The sequence below is a fragment of the Phocoena phocoena genome, chromosome 4 (assembly GCF_963924675.1).
Source record: "Phocoena phocoena chromosome 4, mPhoPho1.1, whole genome shotgun sequence".
NCBI lineage: Eukaryota > Metazoa > Chordata > Mammalia > Artiodactyla > Phocoenidae > Phocoena > Phocoena phocoena.
The window spans coordinates 142,306,832-142,327,924 of NC_089222.1; the positions used below are offsets into that span (position 1 = coordinate 142,306,832).

Genomic DNA, 21,093 nt, shown 5'->3' on the forward strand with positions numbered 1-21,093 from the left:
AGGATTAAAACAGAAAACGTGACAGAGGAAGTGATAGGATTAAGAAAAATGTGTATAATTGGACGTAAATGAGATAAACCCATCTCTTAAAAGAATTGAAGTTAAGGAGGTATTTTTAAAAACATGCAGAGGGCTTCCCTGGTGGCGTGGTGGTTGAGAGTCCGCCTGCCGATGCAGGGGACACGGGTTCGTGCCCCGGTCCAGGAAGATCCCACATGCCGCGGAGTGGCTGGGCCTGTGAGCCATGGCCGCTGAGCCTGCGCGTCCGGAGCCTGTGCTCCGCAACGGGAGAGGCCACAGCAGTGAGAGGCCCACATACTGCAAAAAAAAAAAAAAAAAAATGCAGAGATTCTGATATGAGTGCCCACTGAAAATCAGAGCATTTAGAAGCAGCGAGAAAGGGAGAACTCTGCCTGGTAGGACTATCTGGCCCAGCCCCATGGACCTGCAGACAGATCTCCACCTAATTTTCCTTGTTACCAACTGTTCAGTGGCACATGCGAGGATTCCTCGGCATCCCCAGTTCCCCTCCTGTAAAATCCAAGTTCATGCAGATTTAGTTGGTGCCCTTGGAATGTTTATGTGAAAATCAGGTGAAACCCAATCCAATCCAGGTTGTGGCTTGGGAGATCGGGCTGTTGAACATCAAATATTTGAATGGAGAACAAGATAATATACTTTTTTAATTGCGTTCTGTCTGAAATCTTTCCGAACATCTCTGTAGTGAGGCCCTGCAACTTTTCTAGTGACTGTGTTCGTAAACAGAATTAAGAGAATTCATTTCCCAAAGTTACGAGGCATAAAGGGGCATTTATCCTCTCTCTATTCAGTGTGAGAAGCCCCAAAACATGTTGAGCAGGAGAAGCTAGACCTTCCTCTCGCTCCCCTGAGATTCCATTTATATAATGTCCAGGAACCGGTGAACTCAATCCCTGGTAATAGGATTCAGAAAGTGGTTGCCTCTGAGAAACAGGAGGGATTGACCGGAAAGGGGTAGATAGGGACCTAAGGGGAATAAGAGGAATTCCTGTATCTTGGTTTGGGAGAACACCATGCCAGAGCGCACCAGTGGAAAATCCAAGATCTTCCGTTTTTATTTGTGTGTAAATGCTAACTCATTAAAACTAAAAAAAAAAAAAAAAAAGTGGTACCTCTGACAGGTGATCCCAGGTGCTATGCAGCAGAGATGAGGGATGCCCAGTGCCAGGACGAGTCTGGGAAAGCATCCTGGACGTGTGGAGGGAGAGGAGGGGGTGAATGAGGATTTCCAAGTGAGATTGGAAAGGCAGGAGGAGGGCTACCCCAGCCAAGTGACAAACCCGGCCAAGAGCCCAGGGTGAGAAAGGGCTCTGCCTGGTTACCAGGTGCCAGCAGCTGAAAAAGGAAAAATCCCACTTATTCCACTGAATTTACCTTCGTTTAAGGTTGAGTGCCTCTCTGAGGCTAAACTGATTCCACCTCGCCCATGCGAGCTTCACGACAGACTGTGTTCAGGGTTCAGTTTTCTAACAGCTTTTTAAAGATATTTCTAATCGATGTAAGTTTTCTCCAAGTAATACATTGTTCTTGGTACTTAATTTTTAAAAGAAGTAGTCAAGAGTGTTGCCTTATTCAAGTAGCCTGATGGTTTCTCTGTTTTTCCTTTCAACATAAAAGCTGCAGATACTCGTTGACACTGGAAGCAGCAACTTCGCCGTGGCCGGGGCCCCGCATCCCTACGTCGACTCATACTTTGACACGGGGAGGTGAGTGATGGGTCCGTGCCTGTCACGGCCGGGCTTGGGGGCACCACAAGAACGCTTCAGAACACACTGGGAGAAAGTCACCAAAACGCTGTTTCATTTTGAGGGGGATATATTCATGTATATATCTGTGTGTACGTGCATACAGTGGTCTGAATATATGTGTTTGTGTATGTGGAGGTATCTGTGTGTACATGCACACGGTGGTGTGTATATTTGTGTGTGGTGTGCAGGTGTGGCACGCATATATGCGTGCGTACATGTATACATCCATTCCAGATGAATCCACAGGAGGGCTCTCCTAATAACCTTGGTGTGTTCTCATGAGTCCCGCTTTATAGAAACTCAGTCAGACAGCAGTTTTGTAGTCAGACCTGAGTTGCAGGGAGGTGACCCTTTGATGTTTGTTGGGCCCCTCTAGTCCTAACTTGGAGGTGTGCCTGAGCAGGGCAGGGGGCATTGGAGGTGAGCGTGAGACTGTTCCGGGCAGCAGCCTGGCGTTGCTTAGAAAGCCACCTTTGCATCGCCCTGAAGATTGGTGGCATGGGTCAAGGTGTGGTTCACTGAAACAATTTCTGTGCCAGGAGGTGTTTCTGACGAGAGGAATCCATGACTCACTTGGAAAGGATGTATTGTGAGCACAAAGCACTCAGGCCTGAGGCTGCGAGCTAGCAGCTGTGGGCAGGGTTGTGAGGAAGTGTGGAACCCAGATAGAAGTCTCTGGGATAAGGCCAGTCTGCGTGTCCAGGCCCTGGGACTCGTGTGTGTCACTGTTCATCTCTGAAGGGGCCCATGGGGTCAGAGTCACTGTCCCCCGGGTAACTATTGCTGCCCTAATGCTGTGCACATTTTAACTGCTCATCTATTTTTGTGACCCTAGAATTTAAACGAAACAGATAAGGCGAGTAAGCTGACGTGTGTTTTGCTTTTTAGGGTCGTGAGCTGGCATATCATATTTCCCTGCTGCAAATCTTCGTGTCTTTCCTTTTTCACTTTCCCTACCCGCAGTCTTTGGTTCTGGGGAATAAACCCCAACTTCAGTTGGGGGGAAAAAAAGAAAGGAAGGAAACATACGAGGGAAAGTAACAACTGGGAAGGTTCAGCAAAGCCCGGGCAGCATCAATAAGGCAGGAGACGTTATACCGAAGTGCTCATCTCGATTCTGCCCGTGCATCTTGGTCTCCATTTTGATGGCACAAAGAGGTATGGTCTCCTGTGTGTCCAGCTGGAGGCAGTGGTAGTTGGTGCTACATGGGCCCCTGGGGCTACGGTGATAGCTGGTTGGCACCTCCTTCAGGGAATCTGTAGCTTAGTTTATGACTCAGCGTGTTGATAACCTTTAATCACTGAAATTCTGGATGAAACTCCTGGCTTGTGATTGCTTTGTGAAGATTAATATGTGCCCTGAAGTTGTTCCTGTGACCTCAGATGCCTGGAAATTGGGGCAGCGGGTGTGCAGCCAGGGGAAGGAGGTTGACTTTTGATCGCTGGCTGCCCTTTGCCCTTTCCCACTCAAATTGTGGTTTGTCTAAATCCTCTGCCCCAAACAGCCCGCTCCCCTCAACCACTTCATCATGGAACAGAAGTCAGTCCAAACCTCTCATTTTTATTCACGTAGCACAGGAGGTCCAGGAGCCAAGAGACTGGCCCAGGTTCAGGCTTCTAGGACAAGAGGTTCCAAACTTGAGCCCTGGCACCCCCTCTAGAGAGTGAGTGCTTTGTAATGCCCTGAACTGAAATGCAAAGGTAGTGGAACTTATCTTCATATGTAATTCTAAACGCACTGATGCAATATGCAGGAGTTTGGGGGTGCGGGGTAAAAGGAGGGAATTCACAGGAAGGTGATGAGTACCTCAATGTGTAAACACCCTGGGTAGGATACACATGAAGTTGGAGGGTGCCTGAGGCTGTGAACATCACCACAGACACACAGCGCCCAGTGCAGACTGACAAATCGGATTAAAATAGACTCAGACACCCAGAGCAGCTTGGTTTGGTGATGTGAATTTCCCAGACTGGTGAAGAATCTTAGTAAAGTTTCCCCCTGAAAATATCACCTTCCTCAATTTACACAGTAGTTGCATTCCTAGAAAACGCAATGTATGTTAAACTATGTAAAAGATGTTTATCCTGGTGGCAAGGCAATCCCAGCTCTATGTTTTTTCCGCTACAAGGCTCTTCCTAGTCTACACATTCACGCAGTTTCCCCACGCCTACTGGGGGCTCTGCCTGCCGTAGAGACAGAACAGACATCCCTGAAGCTCAGTTACATCTTTAACAGTTTTCCTCCCCAGAGCAATTTTGTTTTCCATCACGCATCTGTGGACACGTGATACAATACAGCAACAGTACAGCACAGTAAAGCCAAGTTCGGGTCATGTGTGTATCCACTTTATAGATTTAAATGTGTAAATCTAACACCATGGGTGGGTATTTCCTTCCCAGTAGGTAAGTGGCACAGCCAGGGGTCAATAAAGGTCAGAGTGTGCTTTCGACCAGGTTACCCTTTTGCTATGCGGATGCAGTTATGGAAATGTACAAGGGTAAATAATAGTCAACGTTACAAATACTGTGTACAGTGCCATTTAATAAGTGTACAGTATTTAATCGATGGTAGACAACTGGCTGTCTTTCTCATTTGCCTTCGACTTTGTTCATTGTTGTGTTGAACCATGGTTCTCTTTCAGCCTTCAGTGGGACACATCCTTCTAAGCTTCCTGCTAGCCAGTTTGGGGTTCAGGTAGCAGATGGCTTTTGTCTTTCCTACTTAAAGGTGGAGCTCCTCTGGCTCTTTCGCAAACCTGATTTAATGTGAAGACTCCTGGGAACATGCATAGCTCCCATGATGGCTAGGCCTGCCCTCCTGCTAATCCCACAGAAGAATTCAGGGCTCCCTCCCAGCTTTCTGAGCACTCAAGGTTCTCATCTATTTCTCCCTTCTGAGCAAATAAAGAGAGGCGTAGCGGAACCTGCCAACTTTCAGAAGCCCCAGACTCCCCTGCATTGTCAGCTTCATCCCATTGGCACCTCCATCATTCAGACTTCCACCTGCTTTCCTCATTTGCAAGTATTGTTGAAATTTACTTAATACCTTTAAAACATGACCCATTTTGGACCTCTAGCCCTGGTACTGCCTTTCTTTTAAGGAGATCTCTTCTTCAATAGGGCTATCAGGTTTCTTCCTAACTGAATCAAATGTAAAACATCGCATTTCTGAATTTTAGGCAAGTTCTCTTCCTAAACAGCATCCCTACTAACACGTGTGTTTTGTAGGGTAAATACTTGCTTAAATTTATAGTAACCTTTCTTTCTCTCCTATCCTCTGTTTTTTTTCTCCGCGCTTCTCATAGGCTTATGTCAACACAGATTTATTATTATAAAGACATGAACTATAATTTACATAGTAAATTATGTACGATTAATTTGTCTGATGCTTTCAGCTAACTTTAGAGTTGGCCTAAGGTACACCTTCCACCATTGTATTTGATGGAAGCCGAGGGAATGTTCTACGTCCTTTCTCAATTTTTGACAAAGGTTTCTTTTCTGAGATGTAGCTCCCTGCCTTGTGATGTTTCTGTATTTGCTTTGTCCCTCTGATCTCTCTTAGTTATAATAAGGTTTCTGGTTGGGTTTGTCAGCCTCTGATTCAAGTCCCCCAGTCTCTGGATATTCAGGTTTAATGCTTCCTGAAACATGTCCCAGTAATTGGAGATTTGACTTGGGGTACTTTGACAAGATCTCTTTGATTTATGGAATCAGACATCAGGTTACCATTAGTCATTTGTGTAGCTTTGTCCCACCAGAAGCCCTCTTTTCATGTTGGTGAATGTTCCAATGAATTACTATATAGCAAAAAGACTATCGTGTATTTTTTTTAGATGTACTTCTTTTTTAGCGAGTAAAATAGCCTCCAGTCAATTGGCTTCATGAGAGAGTCAAAAGACTCATTCCCCCTGACCTTATACTAATCTTTTCAGGAAATTAAGTCTATTTTCATTAAAAAGCTTCCTCCTCCTATACTCCATCTGGGGTGAAGCCCACAGAGTAACTGTGGCAAGAGAGCAATTTCTTTTCCTCAACTGATGCTTGTAAGTAGTAGAATATGGGATACTAGAAAATTACCAGCTAATTTCCTTAAGGAGGCTGAACTGGAGCCTGGAGACCCAATGCCTCATCTTTCCATGTGCTGATGACAGACATTTTTGCCTGATTATTTAGACAATTTCTTGAGCCTGCCCATTGCTTGCCTGTCCAGGAGAGGTCTTGCCATATTGGAGTCCTGAAGCATTTGCCATGGCCGAGGATGTTGATGACGCTCCAGGATAGACGGAAGTCCCTGGGCTGTCAGTGGCCCCGTTTACTCTAATCTGGTCACTTCCAGACCTTAGAAGAGCAAAAAGGGTATCTGGTCACCTGGTCCAGGCCAGCTATCCCCAAAGGTAGACCCAAAACTCTGAAATATGCGGAAGAGCCCCGGGGAAGTCTCTGGGCAGAGTTTTTCAGGAGATTCAGCATTCCCTGGGTGGGGTGGCTTGCGGGAACCAGAGCCGACCCCAGGATTCAACTCTTTTGAATTCTGCCCTTTCACCTTTTCACTGTATGTTCTCTGGGTTTCTTTAAAATAATAAAATGTTCTGTGGTTCTTTTCTCGTCAGTTCGATTGATTTCACTTTTCAGTCCTGCATTCCCTGAACACTCTTATCAGAGGCAGAATGTCTCCTGAATTTGCTTCAAAGTGATTTTATTGCTATGAGTGGACTTTTTCCTGGCTACTCACATCCTTCATGGATGGCTGTTTCTGTGCACCCAGAATTGATACTGCAAAGAAGCAGTCAATCTGGGGTTCGCTCTCCACATAGTTAATTAATATGCAGAACAGTTGAGAGCCAAAGCATTTTAGTGCCCAAGAGATGGGATGTTACAACATAAAGATGGAGGAATGCACTTTTTTAAAAAGTCTGCTCCTGGAAACTATACATTAATAACCCTCAGAATTGCTTTTGGTTCATCTCTGAGGTTTCTACTCTTTGAGGTTTAGTTCGAGGAGCCCAGTGAATACGAGCTAAGAATTACTTTTTTCTCACATTATCTGGAACTGTGCTTTCTACAAGGGTAGCTACTAGTCACATGTGGCTATTTAAATTTTTTTTAACATCTTTATTGGAGTATAATTGCTTTACATTGTTGTGTTGGTTTCTGCTGTATAACAAAGTGAATCAGCTATACGTATACATATATCCCCATATCTCCTCCCTCTTGCATCTCCCTCCCACCCTCCCTATCCCACCCCCCTAGGTGGTCACAAAGCACCGAGCTGATCTCCCTGGGCCATGCGGCTGCTTCCCACTAGCTATCTATTTTACCTTTGGTAGTGTATATATGTCCATGCCACTCTCTCACTTCGTCCCAGCTTACCCTCCCCCCTCCCCGTGTCCTCAAGTCCACTCTCTACGTCTCCATCTTTATTCCTGTCCTGCCCCTAGGTTCTTCAGAGCCTTTTTTTTTTTTTTAGATTCCATATATATGTGTTAGCATACGGTATTTGTTTTTCTCTTTCTGACTTACTTCACTCTGTATGACAGACTCTAGGTCCATCCACCTCACTACAAATAACTCACTTTTGTTTCTTTTTATGGCTAATAGTCCATTTTATATATGTGCCATATCTTCTTTATCCAGTCATCTGTCGATGGCCACTTAGGTTGCTTCCATGTCCTGGCTATTGTAAATAGTGCTGCAGTGAACATTGTGGTACATGACTCCTTTTGAATTATGGTTTTCTCAGGGTATACGCCCAGTAGTGGGATTGCTGGGTCATATGGTAGTTCTATCTTTAGTTTTTTAAGGAACCTCCATACTGCTCTCCATAGTGGCTGTATCAATTTACATTTCCACCAACAGTGCAAGAGGGTTCCCTTTTCTCCACACCCTCTCCAGCATTTATTGTTTGTAGATTTTTGATGACCATTCTGACTGTTGTGAAGTGATACCTCACTGTAGTTTTCATTTGCATTTCTCTAATGATTAGTGATGTTGCACATCCTTTCCTGTGTTTGTTGGCCATCTGTATGTCTTCTTTGGAGAAATGTCTGTTTAGGTCTTCTGCCCATTTTTGGATTTGGGTTGTTTGTTTTTCTAATATTGAGCTGCATTGAGCTGCTTGTATATTTTGAAAATTAATCCTTTGTCAGTTTCTTTGTTTGCAAATATTTTCTGCCATTCTGAGGGTTGTCTTTTCGTCTTGTTTATGTTTTCCTCTGCTGTGCAAAAGCAGTTAAGTTTCATTAGGTCCCATTTGTTTATTTTTGTTTTTACTTCCATTTCTCTAGGGGGTGAGTTGAAAAGGATCTTGCTGTGATTTATGTCATAGAGTGTTCTGACTATATTTTCCTCTAAGAGTTTTATAGTGTCTAGCCTTACATTTAGGTCTTCAATCCATTTTGAGTTTATATTTGTGTATGGTGTTAGGCAGTGTTCTAATTTCATTCTTTTACATGTAGCTGTCCAGTTTTCCCAGCACCACTTATTGAAGAGGCTGTCTTTTCTCCATTGCCTCCTTTGTCAAAAATAGGTGACCATATGTGCATGGGTTTATCTCTGGGCTTTCTATCCTGTTCCATTGACCTATATTTCAGTTTTTGTGCCAGTACCATACTGTCTTGATTACTGTAGCTTTGTAGTATTGTCTGAAGTCGGGGAGCCTGATTCCTCCAGCTCTGGTTTTCTTTCCCAAGATTGCTTTGGCTATTCGGGGTCTTTTGTGTTTCCATACAAAGTGTGAAATTTTTTGTTCTAGTTCTATGAAAAATGACATTGGTAGTTTGATAGGGATTGCATTGAATCTGTAGATTGCTTTGGGCAGTATAGTCATTTTCACAATGTTGATTTGTCCAATCCAAGAACATGGTATATCTCTCCATCTGTTTGTATCATCTTTAATTTCTTTCATCAGTGTCTTATAATTTTCTGCATACAGGTCTTTTGTCTCCTTAGGTAGGTTTATTCCTAGATATTTTACTCTTTTTGTTGCAGTGGTAAATGGGAGTGTTTCCTTAATTTCTCTTTAGGATTTTTCATCAGTAGTGTATAGGAATGCAAGAGATTTCTGTGCGTTAATTTTGTATCCTGCTACTTTACCAAATTCATTGATTAGCTCTAGTAGTTTTCTGGTAGCATCTTTAGGATTCTCTATGTATAGTATCATGTCATCTGCAAACAGTGACAATTTTACTTCTTTAAATTTATTTATTTTTATTTATTTTTGGCTGCGTTGGGTCTTCATTGCTGCGTGCGGGATTCCTCTAGTTGCAGCGAGCAGGGGCTACTCTTCGTTGTGGTGCGTGGGCTTCTCGTTGTGGTGGCTTCTCTTTGTTGCGGAGCACAGGCTCTAGGCACACGGGCTTCAGTAGTTGCAGCATGTGAGCTTCAGTAGTTGTGGCTCACAGGCTCTAGAGTGCAGGCTCAGTCGTTGTGGCACACGGGCTTAGTTGCTCCACGGCATGTGGCATCTTCCCAGACCAGGGCTTGAACCCATGTCCCCTGCACTGGCAGGCGGATTCTTAACCACTGCGCCACCAGGGAAGACCCTGTTTTACTTCTTATTTTCTGATTTTGATTCCTTTTATTTCCTTTTCTTCTCTGATTGCTGTGACTAAAACTTCCAAAGCTATGTTGAATAATAGTGACGAGAGTGGGCAACTTTGTCTTGTTCCTAATCTTGGAGGAAATGGTTTCAGTTTTTCACCATTGAGAATGATGTTGGCTGTGGTTTTGTCATATATGGACTTTATTATGTTGAGGTAAGTCCCCTCTGTGCCTACTGTCTGAAGAGATTTTATCATAAATGGGTGTTGAATTTTGTTGAAAGCTTTTCTTTTTTTTTTTTTTTTTTTTTGTGGTACACGGGCCTCTCACTGTTGTGGCCTCTCCCATTGTGGAGCACAGGCTCCAGACGCGCAGGCTCAGCGGCCATGGCTCACGGGCCCAGGCGCTCCGCGGCATGTGGGATCTTCCAGGACTGGGGCATGAACCCGTGTCCCCTGCATCAGCAGGCGGACTCTCAACCACTGCACCACCAGGGAAGCCCTGTTGAAAGCTTTTTATGCATCTATTGAGATTATTGTATGGTTTTTATCCTTCAGTTTGTTAATATGGTGTATCACATTGATTGATTTGCATATATTGAAGAATCCTTGCATTCCTGGGATAAACCCCACTTGATCATGGTGTATGATCTGTTTAATGTGCTGTTGGATTCTGTTTGCTAACATTTTGTTGAGGATTTTTGCATATATGTTCATCAGAGATATTGGCCTGTACTTTTCTTTTTTTGTGACATATCTGGTTTTGGTATCAAGGTGGACTCGTAGAATGAGTTTGGGAGTGTTCCTCCCTCTGCTATATTTCGGAAGAGTTTGAGAAGGATACGTGTTAGCTCTTCTCTAAATGTTTGATAGATTTTGCCTGTTAAGCCATCTGGTCCTGGGCTTTTGTTTGTTGGAAGATTTTTAATCACAGTCTCAATTTCAGTGCTTGTGATTGGTCTGTTTATATTTTCTATTTCTTCCTGGTTCAGTCTGGGAAGGTTGTGCTTTTCTAACAATTTGTCCATTTCTTCCAGGTTGTCCATTTTATTGGCATAGAGTTGCTTGTAGTAATCTCTCATGATCCTTTGTATTTCTGTAGTTTCAGTTGTTACTTCTCCTTTTTCATTTCTAATTCTATTGATTTGAGTCTTCGCCCATTTTTTCTTGATGAGCCTTGCTAATGGTTTATCAATTTTGTTTATCTTCTCAAAGAACCAGCTTTTGGTTTTACTGATCTTTGCTATTGTTTCCTTCACTTCTTTTTCATTTATTTCTGATCTGATCTTTATGATTTCTTTCCTTCTGCTAACTTTGAGGTTTTTTTGTTCTTCATTCTCTAATTGCTTTAGGTGTAAGGTTTGGTTGTTTATGCGAGGTTTTTCTTGTTTCTTAAGGTAGGATTGTATTGCTATAAACTTCCCTCTTAGATCAGCTTTTGCTGCATCCCATAGGTTTTGGGCTGTTGTGTTTTCATTGTCATTTGTTTCTAGGAATTTTTTAATTTCTTCAGTGATCTCTTGGTTATTTAGTAGTGTACTGTTTAGCCTACATGTGTTTGTGTTTTTTACAGTTTTTTTTCCTGTAATTGATATCTAGTTTCATAGTGTTGTGGTTGGAAAAGATACTTGATATGATTTGTTTTCTTAAATTTACCAAGGCTTGATTTGTGACCCAAGATATGATCTATCCTGGAGAATGTTCCATGAGGACTTGAGAAGAAAGTGCATTCTGTTGTTTTTGGATGGAATGTCCTATAAATCTCAATTAAGTCAATTTTGTCTGATGTGTCATTTAAAACTTGTGTTTCCTTATTTATTTTCATTTTGGATGATCTGTCCATTGGTGAAAGTGGGGTGTTAAAGTCCCCTACTATGATTGTGTTACTGTTGATTTCCCCTTTTATGGCTGTTAGTATTTGCCTTATGTATTGAGGTGCTCCTATGTTGGGTGCATAAATATTTACAATTGTTATATCTTCTTCTTAGATTGATCCCTTGATCATTATGTAGTGTCTTTCTTTGTCTCTTGTAATAGTCTTTATTTTAAAGTCTATTTTGTCTGATAGGAGAATTGCTACTGCAGCTTTCTTTTGATTTCCATGTGCATAGAATATCTTTTTCCATCCCCTCACTTCCAGTCTGTATGTGTCCATAGGTCTGAAGTGGGTCTCTTGTAGACAGCATATATATGGGTCTTGTTTTTGTATCCATTCAGCCAGTTTATGTCTTTTGGTTGGAGCATTTCATCCATTTACATTTAAGGTAGTTATCAATATGTATGTTGCTAGTACCATTTTCTTAATTGTTTTGGGTTTGTTTTTTTGTAAGTCTTTTCCTTCTCTTGTGTTTCCTGCCTAGAGAAATGCCTTTAGCATTTGGTGTAAAGCTACTTGGCAGTGCTGAATTCTCTTAACTTTTGCTTGTCTGTAAAGGTTTTAATTTCCCTGTCGAATCTGAATGAGATCCTTGCTGCGTAGAGTAATCTTGTTTTTTCCCTTTCATCACTTGAAATATGTCCTGACACTCCCTTCTGGCTTGCAGAGTTTCTGCTGAAAGATCAGCTGTTAACCTTATGGGGATTCCAGTGTATGTTATTTGTTACTTTTCCCTTGCTGCTTTTAATATTTTTTCTTTGTATTTAATTTTTGATAGTTTGATTAATATGTGTCTTGGCGTGTTTCTCCTTGGATTTATCCTGTATGGGACTCTCTGCTCTTCCTGGACTTGCTTGACTATTTCCTTTCTCATGTTAGGGAAATTTTCAATTATAATCTCTTCAAATATTTTCTCAGACCCTTTCTTTTTCTCTTCTTGTTCGGGGACCCCTATAATTTGAATGTTGGTGTGTTTAATGTTGTCCTTGAGGTCTCTGAGACTGTCCTCAATTCTTTTCATTCTTTTTCTTTATTCTGCTCTGCAGTAGTTATTTTTACTATTTTACCTTCCAGGTCACTTTTCTGTTCTTCTGCCTCATTTATTCTGCTATTGATTCCTTCTAGAGAATTTTTAATTTCATTTATTGTGTTGTTCATCATTGTTTGTTTGCTCTTTAGTTCTTCTAGGTCCTTGTTAAATGTTTCTTGTATTTTCTCCATTCTATTTCCACAATTTTGGATCATCTTTACTATCATTACTCTGAATTCTTTTTCAGGTAGACTGCCTAGTTCCTCTTCATTTGTTTGGTCTGGTGGGTTTTTACTTTGCTCCTTCATCTGCTGTGTGTTTCTCTGTCTTCTCATTTTTCTTAACTTACTGTGTTTGGGGTCTCCTTTGCGCAGGCTGCAGGTTCATAGTTCGTGTTGTTTTTGGTGTCTGTCCCCAGTGGCTAAAGTTGGTTCAGTGGGTTGTGTAGGCTTCCTGGTGGAGGGGACTAGTGCCTGTGTTCTGGTGGATGAGGCTGGATCTTGTCTTTCTGGTGGGTAGGACCGTGTCCAGTGGCGTGTTTTGTGGTGTCTGTGAAATTATTATGATTTTAGGCAGCCTTTCTGCTAATGGGTGGGGTTGTCCTCCGGTCTTGCTAGTTGTTTGGCATGGGGTGTACAGCATTGGAGCTTGCTGGTCGTTGAGTGGAGTTGGGTCTTAGCATTGAGACGGGGATCTCTGGTAGAGCTCTCGCTGATTGATATTACGTGGGGCTGGGAGGTCTCTGGTGGCCCAATGTCCTGAACTCAGCTCTCCTACCTCAGAGGCTCAGGCCTGACACCCGGCTGGAGCACCAAGACCCTGTCAGCCACATGGCTCAGAAGAGAAGGGAGAAAAAAAAAGAAAGACAAAAAAAAGATAAAATAAAATAGTTACTAAAATAAAATGTTTTAATAATATATTAAAATAAAAAATTAATTTAAAAAGGAAAAGAAAGAGAGCAACCAAACCAATAAAGGAATCCACCAATGATAACAAGCACTAAAAAATAAACTAAGATAAACATAAAACCAGAAACAAATTAGATGCAGAAAGCAAACCCCAAGTCTACAGTTGCTCCTAAAGTCCACCTCCTCAATTTGGGCTGATTCCTTGTCTATTCATGTATTCCACAGATGCAGGTACATCACATTGGTTGTGGAGCTTTAATCCACTGCTCCTGAGGCTGCTGGGAGATATTTCCCTTTCTCTTCTTTGTTCTCACAGCTCCCGGGGCTCAGCTTTGGATTTGGCCCCGCCTCTGCGTATAGGTCGCCAGAGGGCGTCTGTTTTTCCGCTCAGACAGGACGGGGTTAAAGGAGCCGCTGATTCAGGGGCTCTGGCTCACTCAGGCCGGGGGGAGGGAGGGACACGGATGCGGGGCGGGCCTGTGGCGGTAGAGGCCGGCGTGACGTTTCACCAGCCTGAGGCGCACCGTGCGTTCTCCCGGGGAAGTTGTCCCTGGATCCCGGGACCCTGACCGTGGCGGGCTGCACAGGCTCCCTGGAAAGGGGCGTGTGGAGAGTGACCTGTGCTTGCACACAGGCTTCTTGGTGGTGGCAGCAGTGGCCTTAGCGTCTCATGCCAGTCTCTGGGGTCCGTGCTTTTAGCCGCGGCTCGCGCCCATCTCTGGAGCTCCTTTAAGCAGTGCTCTTAATCCCTTCTCCTCATGCACCAGGAAACAAAGAGGCAAGGAAAAGTCTCTTGCCTCTTCGGCAGCTCCAGACTTTTCCCTGGACTCCCTCCCGGCCAGCCGTGGTGCACTAACCCCCTGCAGGCTGTGTTCACACCGCCAACCCCAGTCCTCTCCCTGTGCTCCAACCGAAGCCCGAGCCTCAGCTCCCAGCTCCGCCCACCCCAGCGGGTGAGCAGACAAGCCTCTCGGGCTGGTGAGTGCCGGTCGGCCCCGATCCTCTGTGCGGGAATCTCTCCGCTTTGCCCTCCGCACCTGTGTGGCTGTGCTCTCTTCCGCGGCTCCGAAGCTTCCCCGCTCCGCCACCCGCAGTCTCCACCCGCGAAGGGGCTCCTAGTGTGTGGAAACCTTTCCTCCTTCACGGCTCCCTCCCACTGGTGCAGGTCCCGTCCCTATCCTTCTGTCTCTGTGTTTTCTTTTTTCTTTTGCCCTACCCAGGTATGTGGGGATTTCTTGCGTTTTGGGAGGTCTGAGGTCTTCTGCCCACGTTCAGTAGGTGTTCTGTAGGAGTTGTTCCACATGTAGATGTAGTTCTGATGTATCTGTGGGGAGGAAGGCGATCTCCACGTCTTACTCCTTCACCATCTTGAAGGTCCTTGTGGCTATTTAAATTTAAATTAATTAATGTTAAATAAAGAGTCGTTCTTTAGTCAAACTGTCCAGACGGTCCCGTATCATGGTTTGACTTATGATTTTTCAACTTGACCATGGTGCAAAAGCAATGCACGTTCAGTAGAAACTGTACTTTGAATTCTGAATTTTGATCTTCTCCCAAGCTAGCAATATGCTGGACGATCCTCTCTTGTGATGCTGGTCAGCGGCAGCCATAGCTCCCTGTCAGCCACACAGTCATGAAGGTAAACAGCTACACACTGATAACCATGCTGGACCCAGACAACCACTCTGTTTTTCACTTTCAGTATAATATTCAATAACTTACAGGAGATATTCAATATTTTATTATAAAATAGGCTTTGTGTTGGATGGTTTTGCCCAACTGTAGGCTAATGTAAGTGTTCTGAGAATGGCTAAGGTAAGCTAGGCTAAGCTAGGGTGTTCAGTAGGTTAGGTATATCAAATGCATTTTCAACTTAATGATGACTTCAACTTACAAGGGTTTATCAGGATGTAACCCCATCATATGTTGAGGAAGATCTACAGTCACATTTCAGGTGCTCTGTAGCCACCTGTGGCTACTATATTGGAAGCATAGATAGAGAATATTTCTGTCATTGCAGACGTTCTATTGGACAGCCCTGGTCCAGAACACAGAAGAGCTCCATCTTTTAGAAACCTAGAAGGTTCCTCCCCTCCCTGGATCATTTTAACCAAATCTTACCCAAGACTTGCCACTTTTCCTGGAGGTTGTTGGACTTCAGAATGAGACAGTTTTGGATATTCAGAAAGAGTATCCCTATAGGAACATTTTCTAGAAAAAAATATCTTACATTTTCTAATAGCAGTCCATAGATTGAATAAAGGTAGCAAGTGATTAGATAATTATAATAATAGCAGCTATGTTTGTTGTGTACCTGCTGTGTTCCAGGGTTTTATTCTGAATCGTTTACAGTATTAACTCTCTTAATATTAACCCCATGAGGTATGGTACTGTACTTGTCCCGACTTTTTAGTTGAGGAAACCGAGGTACAGAGAAGTTAATTAACTTGACTTAGGGTCACACATGGCTCCTAAGTGGTTGAAGTACTATTTGGCTGCAGGCAATGTAACTCCAGCTGCCTCTCATCTCTCTGTAAATGGCACCGAAACATCCAGAATGTTCGCCCATGAGGGAAATAGCAAGCTGGTCAGTACACTGCAGAGGACGTGCTACTTAGATGGTCAGCCTGGTCCATCTTATCAGTAACATTGGCAGATTCTAATGAGTTTTCTGTAGTCTGGACAGAGTAAAAATTAAAAAAAAAACTTCTCCAGAGGAAGTCATGGTACTATAGAATATTTGGGGAGATAATAATCTTCTAGATCAGGAGTTGGCAAACTAGGGCTGACAGGCCACATCCAACCTGCTGCCTGTTTTTGTAAATAAAGTTTTATTGGAACACAGACACACGTTTGTTTATCTGTCGTATGTGGCTGCTTCTTCACTAGCAGAGTGGAGTAGTAACAGAAATCATGTGACCCACAAAACCTGAAAGATTTGTTTTCTGGCCCTTTACAGAAAAAGTTTGCCAACCCTGTGCTAGATCACATTCTCTAAGCCTTTCAAAATAGTTAGCCTCTTCCATTAGCAGTAGTGTTTTGCAGTCAAAGGCTCTACCACTGATCTATACCCCCAGCAGTAGTGCAGTTTTAAACTTATGGAATGACCCCAAATTGTCAAAAGGGACTGACAATTTAGTATTTTAATTGCTTTTCATCCTAAACGTGTGCAGTCCCTGCTGTGTGCCAGGCATCATCACTGAATTGATGCTGGCACTAAAACTTGGCACTAAAACACCAACCCTCAAGTGCCTGCATTTCAATGACCTGACTACGCGCTTTATATGTGTAATTTCTGATGGGTCCCTTAGAGCTCCATGTGCCCGGGGTGCATCCACACTTACTTTTCGGTCTGTGCCTGCCCTTGTCTAAGACGTCTGGACATAAAATGTTCACTTAATGCTGCTCTCTTTTTAAGATCGTGGTGGAGTTAGCTAAAGTAGTCAGAAAATGTTAAAATTAAATATTCTTCATATTTCATATCCCATTATGAAGTTAGAATAAATTAAATTTCTCCAAAATGTGTCTGCCAGACATTTTAAAAATAACCTATTTTCCCTGATTATAAAAAGTTATATATGCAGAAAATATGGAAGGATCTAACCACAAGAATGAGAGTTTCCCCTACAAAACCCCACCACCCAGAGGTAGCACTGCTAATATCGGAGTGTATTAAATTTTTTTGAAGAAGATTCTGCCACATATACAAATGTTTCTTTTACCTTATTTTTTTACTGTGTCATTGAAAATGTCTTCCTCAACAGCATTTTTCAGAGCTATTTAATATTCCATCATATGGATGTACCATACTTTACTAAACTATTTCCTTTTTACTTTTCCTTTTAGGTTGTTTCCTTTTCCTTTTCCTTTTAGGTTGTTTCCAACTGTTTGCTGTTATAAGTAAAACATAATGACTGTCTTTGTTCATGAATCTCTGTTTGCGTCATGGGTGTTTTTCTTAGGATCAGATTCTCAGAAGTACAATTACTGAATTAAAGACTGTTACCATTTTTAAAGCTTATATGAGATGTATCGAAAAAAGGTCATATCATCCCTGACTTAACTTTCTCCCTGACTCCCAAAAAGACCGTATAATCCATACAGCAAATTCATATAATCCTATAGCAAACACTTAGTAACATGTATTAATGTTCAGAGATTTAGTATTAAAACAAAATGAAATGAAAACTGCAGACAAACAGGAACACTTTACAAGGATATGTTTGGTGATTTGACACTTCTCTTAGGAATCTGATCATTTTCCTAGGGGAAGCCTGGTTTGAATGCCCAGATATTTGCTCAGAGATGCCCCTTGGGTTCCTGCCTATAGTCAACAGAGTTTTCAAGCTCAGTTAGGTATAAGAATGACCTCACAGGATTGGACACCCCAGGCCCTTGACACCTACTGTTCTCTCTCCAGGATGCCCCTCCCCAGAGAGCCCTGTGGCTTGTTGTCTTCAGGCAGGTCTTACCCAAATGTCCTCTTTCAGAGAGGCCTCAGTGACCACCCTCCCCTCACCCTGCCCTCTTCTCTGGGTAACTCATCACTCTATCATCGCCTGGAATTCTAGGGGTTCATTTGTTTACTGCCTGTCTCTGAAATCCCGAGAGCAGGGTTTCCATCTACCCCACCCATTGTCTGGTCTTGTTCATGTTATTCTGTTTCAGTAACTTTTACCCTTAGGGGTTGTGGGGTTGTCACAGTGACTTGTGTCACAGTGACTTGTCATCAGCATCCTCCTTCATGTTTTGATATGAGTATAATCAGCTTGGGGCACAGGGACGACCTTGAGAAGGAACTTGTGACACCAGGAGGTCGTGCGGGCCCTGAGGCGGGACAGCCCTGGTACTGGGGGTGTGTGGCTTGATCTTTATTCATCACGTTGGCTGTTTGTATGAATCTGAACCCCAGGCCACAAGCTGGTGGCCCCTCTTTCTGGGCTGCCAGCCCCTCCCTGTGTCACAGAGCAGCAGTGCAGGGTTCCCGCAGAGCCAGAGGACCAGGCAGCCCACATCCAGTTGTGGCGTCCCAGGCCAATGCACTTAAGTACAACACCTGGCTTACGGGGCAGGACTTGGGCGGAGGGAAGAGTTAAATTCGGGGCTACACGTTGACCCCAGCGCTCCCTTACACGTGGTGCAGAAGACGCCATTACCCAAATGTTAGCGATTATTTTTTATGGGAAACGTCATCTTGTCAGCGTGAGGAGTCTTAATTATGAAGAATTGCTTACGCAGACCTTCTGGGCGTAGGGCCGCTGTCTTTGCAGCCATGATCGCCATGTGGTCAGAACAGGGACAGGTGGACGGGATACAGGACACGCTGCCTCTTCTCTTTTTCCAGGTCCAGCACCTACCGCCCCAAGGGCTTTGATGTCACCGTGAAGTACACGCAAGGGAGTTGGACTGGCTTCGTTGGGGAGGACGTTGTCACCATCCCAAAAGGCTTCAACAGTTCTTTTCTGGTCAACATTGCCACCATCTTTGAGTCAGAGAATTTCTTTTTGCCTGGGATTAAATGGAATGGGATACTTGGACTGGCTTATGCTTCCCTGGCCAAGGTAAGAATCATGGGTGGATCTAAGGAAATCAAGTGATGGGACAAGATTCTGAAGCCAGACATTGGAGGGGCCAACAGTTGGGTCCAGCCGTCCAAGACAGTCAGTGAGAATCACATGGTTGAAAGATCAGTGTTCGTACAATTGAGGTTACCTCTAAGCATTTTTAAAATCTAAGATGAATGGTGACATTCTTTGAACCTTCCTACAAGGTACACTCATAGCATCACTTTTTTCATTTGCCTTTCGTTTATTTTACTTGTATAGTTGACAGGTGTTAACAGAAGCTGAATCAGTTTGATTATGGTGTTTGTTTAGGGGTTTTTATTTGGGCAGGATTAAGAGTAAGCACATTTATTAAATTCATACATTCACATAAAGACGTGACACTGGAACCTCGGCAGGAAGAGGTGTCCCACCAGGCAGAGAGAGCATCGTACTGCCTTCCCCTCACTCTGTAGTGGGAGCACAGACAGCCTGCAAGCACGCCCTGGGGATCGCCAGCCACTGGAATTAGCGATGCAGTGAGGAGAGATGGTGGGACCCTTGCTCTCTTCAGCGTCAGAACCTTCACAAAACAGGGAAAGCCAGGATTGAATGTTCTCCAGTTATCTGTCCTTGATCCCACCCAGAGGACGTGTGTTCATGAGCAGGATGGGTGAGGTGGGCTGGGAAATGTCCACCCGGAAGGGATGCCAGGGGCAGGCGGATCTGACACCTGTGCGTCCCCGGGGCTCCGGGAGACCAGGGCAGGTTAGCATACACTTGAGGAGAGGTTGCCCCTCCTGGCCTGTAAACGGGCACCCCGGCGCGGCCTCTCCTTGTTCAGAGTTAGGCTTCGAGCCAGAGCTAAGTGTGGAACAAAGGATCATGGGTGCAGAAAGGCCTGTTTTCTCTCCATAAGGACATTTGTTCCAGCACAAGTTTACGAGCGAGCGATGCAGGGCAGCGATGTGAGGGCGTGGAGATGGTCCAGTAGGGAGGGGCCGTTTCCCAACACTGTGGCTTCTCAAGGACAAAAAATAGCCCGTGAAGCCCTAGGCTGAGACCATTGCAAGGTGTCTGAGACCTCCCCACGAGGCAGACTTTGTAGGCCCCTGCTATCCCCATTTTAGAGATGTGTGGACTGAGGGTCAGAGAGGTTTACCCCTTGCCTAGGGCTGTCAGAGCACAGAGCCCCCTCTACAGAGCCCCGATGGCTTCTGGAGCCGTTTTTTTTTGCTCAGCACTGTAGGAAAAGCTTAATATGAGTTCCCAAACTTGTAGCAACTTACATTCCTAAATACTGTTCACAGACGATGTGACCTCAGGCAAAATGTTTCATCTTCTTGTGACTCTGAAAATAAAAGATGTATGATCGATTTGATGCTGGTTATTTAGAGGATGGTAGCATAAAGCTAAATTATCTGGAATTAATAATATGTCAAACTTCCTTGAGAATAGACTGCTTTGGGGTTCTTTTGGGTATCCAGACTCCCCACATGACTTTTTATCTTTTCATCTATGAAATTCCAAGATTGCCAACAATTGTCTTCACTTCCCTAGGTTTGGGGAGACAGTAACAGGATTTGTAGGAAGTGGAGCACGGCTAGAGACAGGACTGGCAGGGCGGTCTGGGTTGGCGGCCCAAAGGTGTTTCTGAAATAGGTTCCCCGAGCACCCAGTGGGGTCACAGTGTGTGGTGGCCCCCGGCCGACGCCAGGTGCTTCTCATCAAGGATGTGGTCAGAACCACCTGTGGGGTCTCTCACACTACAGTTGCCTGCATCCAGCAGCATCCCTGCTGAATCAGGTTCTCTTGGGCTGGTCCTGGGCAGCTGTGTGCTTTTAAACCTTAAAGGATCCCAAGTCCTACTGAAGAATGACCTGACAGAATAATAATAGATCCTATCCCGTGTACCAGGCACTATTCCAAGCACTCTGTGTGAACTGACCCATTTAAGCCCCAGAAGAGCTCTGGGATGCGACTATGATCCCCATTTTACAGATAAGGAAACAAAGGGACAAGTCACACGGTTAGCAGGTGGGCGGTGGAGCCAGGATTCAATTCCGGGCAGTGTTTTATCTCATCGCCTCTCAAGAAGGTGGACGCTGACTGGGTCATCACCAGACCCAGCCCGTTTCAAAAGGGGGCTTTGTCTCATTCCTTGACCCAAACACAAAGTATTTAGACAAGGTTACATACAGAGATTGTACTGAATTCTGCAAGAGAGTCCACAGCGGCTGGGAAAGAAGCAGATAGGAGGCCAAATACAAATGAACTAAAGAAATGGAAAGGTTTCTGTCTGTCTGGCAACACTCCTCTCACTCCCTCTAGAATTAGAGTTTCAGTTCTTACAGATTATAAATAATCCTTCCTTATATTAACCGTAGATGCTCAGAAGATGTCAAGAGCAT

General features: G+C 44.0%; 1 protein-coding gene across 2 annotated transcripts in view; it reads left to right on the plus strand.

Annotated features, from left to right (window-relative positions):
- The window catches only part of BACE2 (beta-secretase 2), an 86,424-nt gene that overhangs the window by 32,040 nt on the left and 33,291 nt on the right, over positions 1–21,093 (plus strand). For both annotated transcript variants that reach the window (XM_065876187.1, XM_065876188.1), the window contains exons 2-3: positions 1,657–1,745; positions 18,484–18,700. In XM_065876187.1, coding sequence (XP_065732259.1) covers positions 1,657–1,745; positions 18,484–18,700 — 306 coding nt within the window. The remainder of the gene's footprint in view (positions 1–1,656; positions 1,746–18,483; positions 18,701–21,093) is intronic.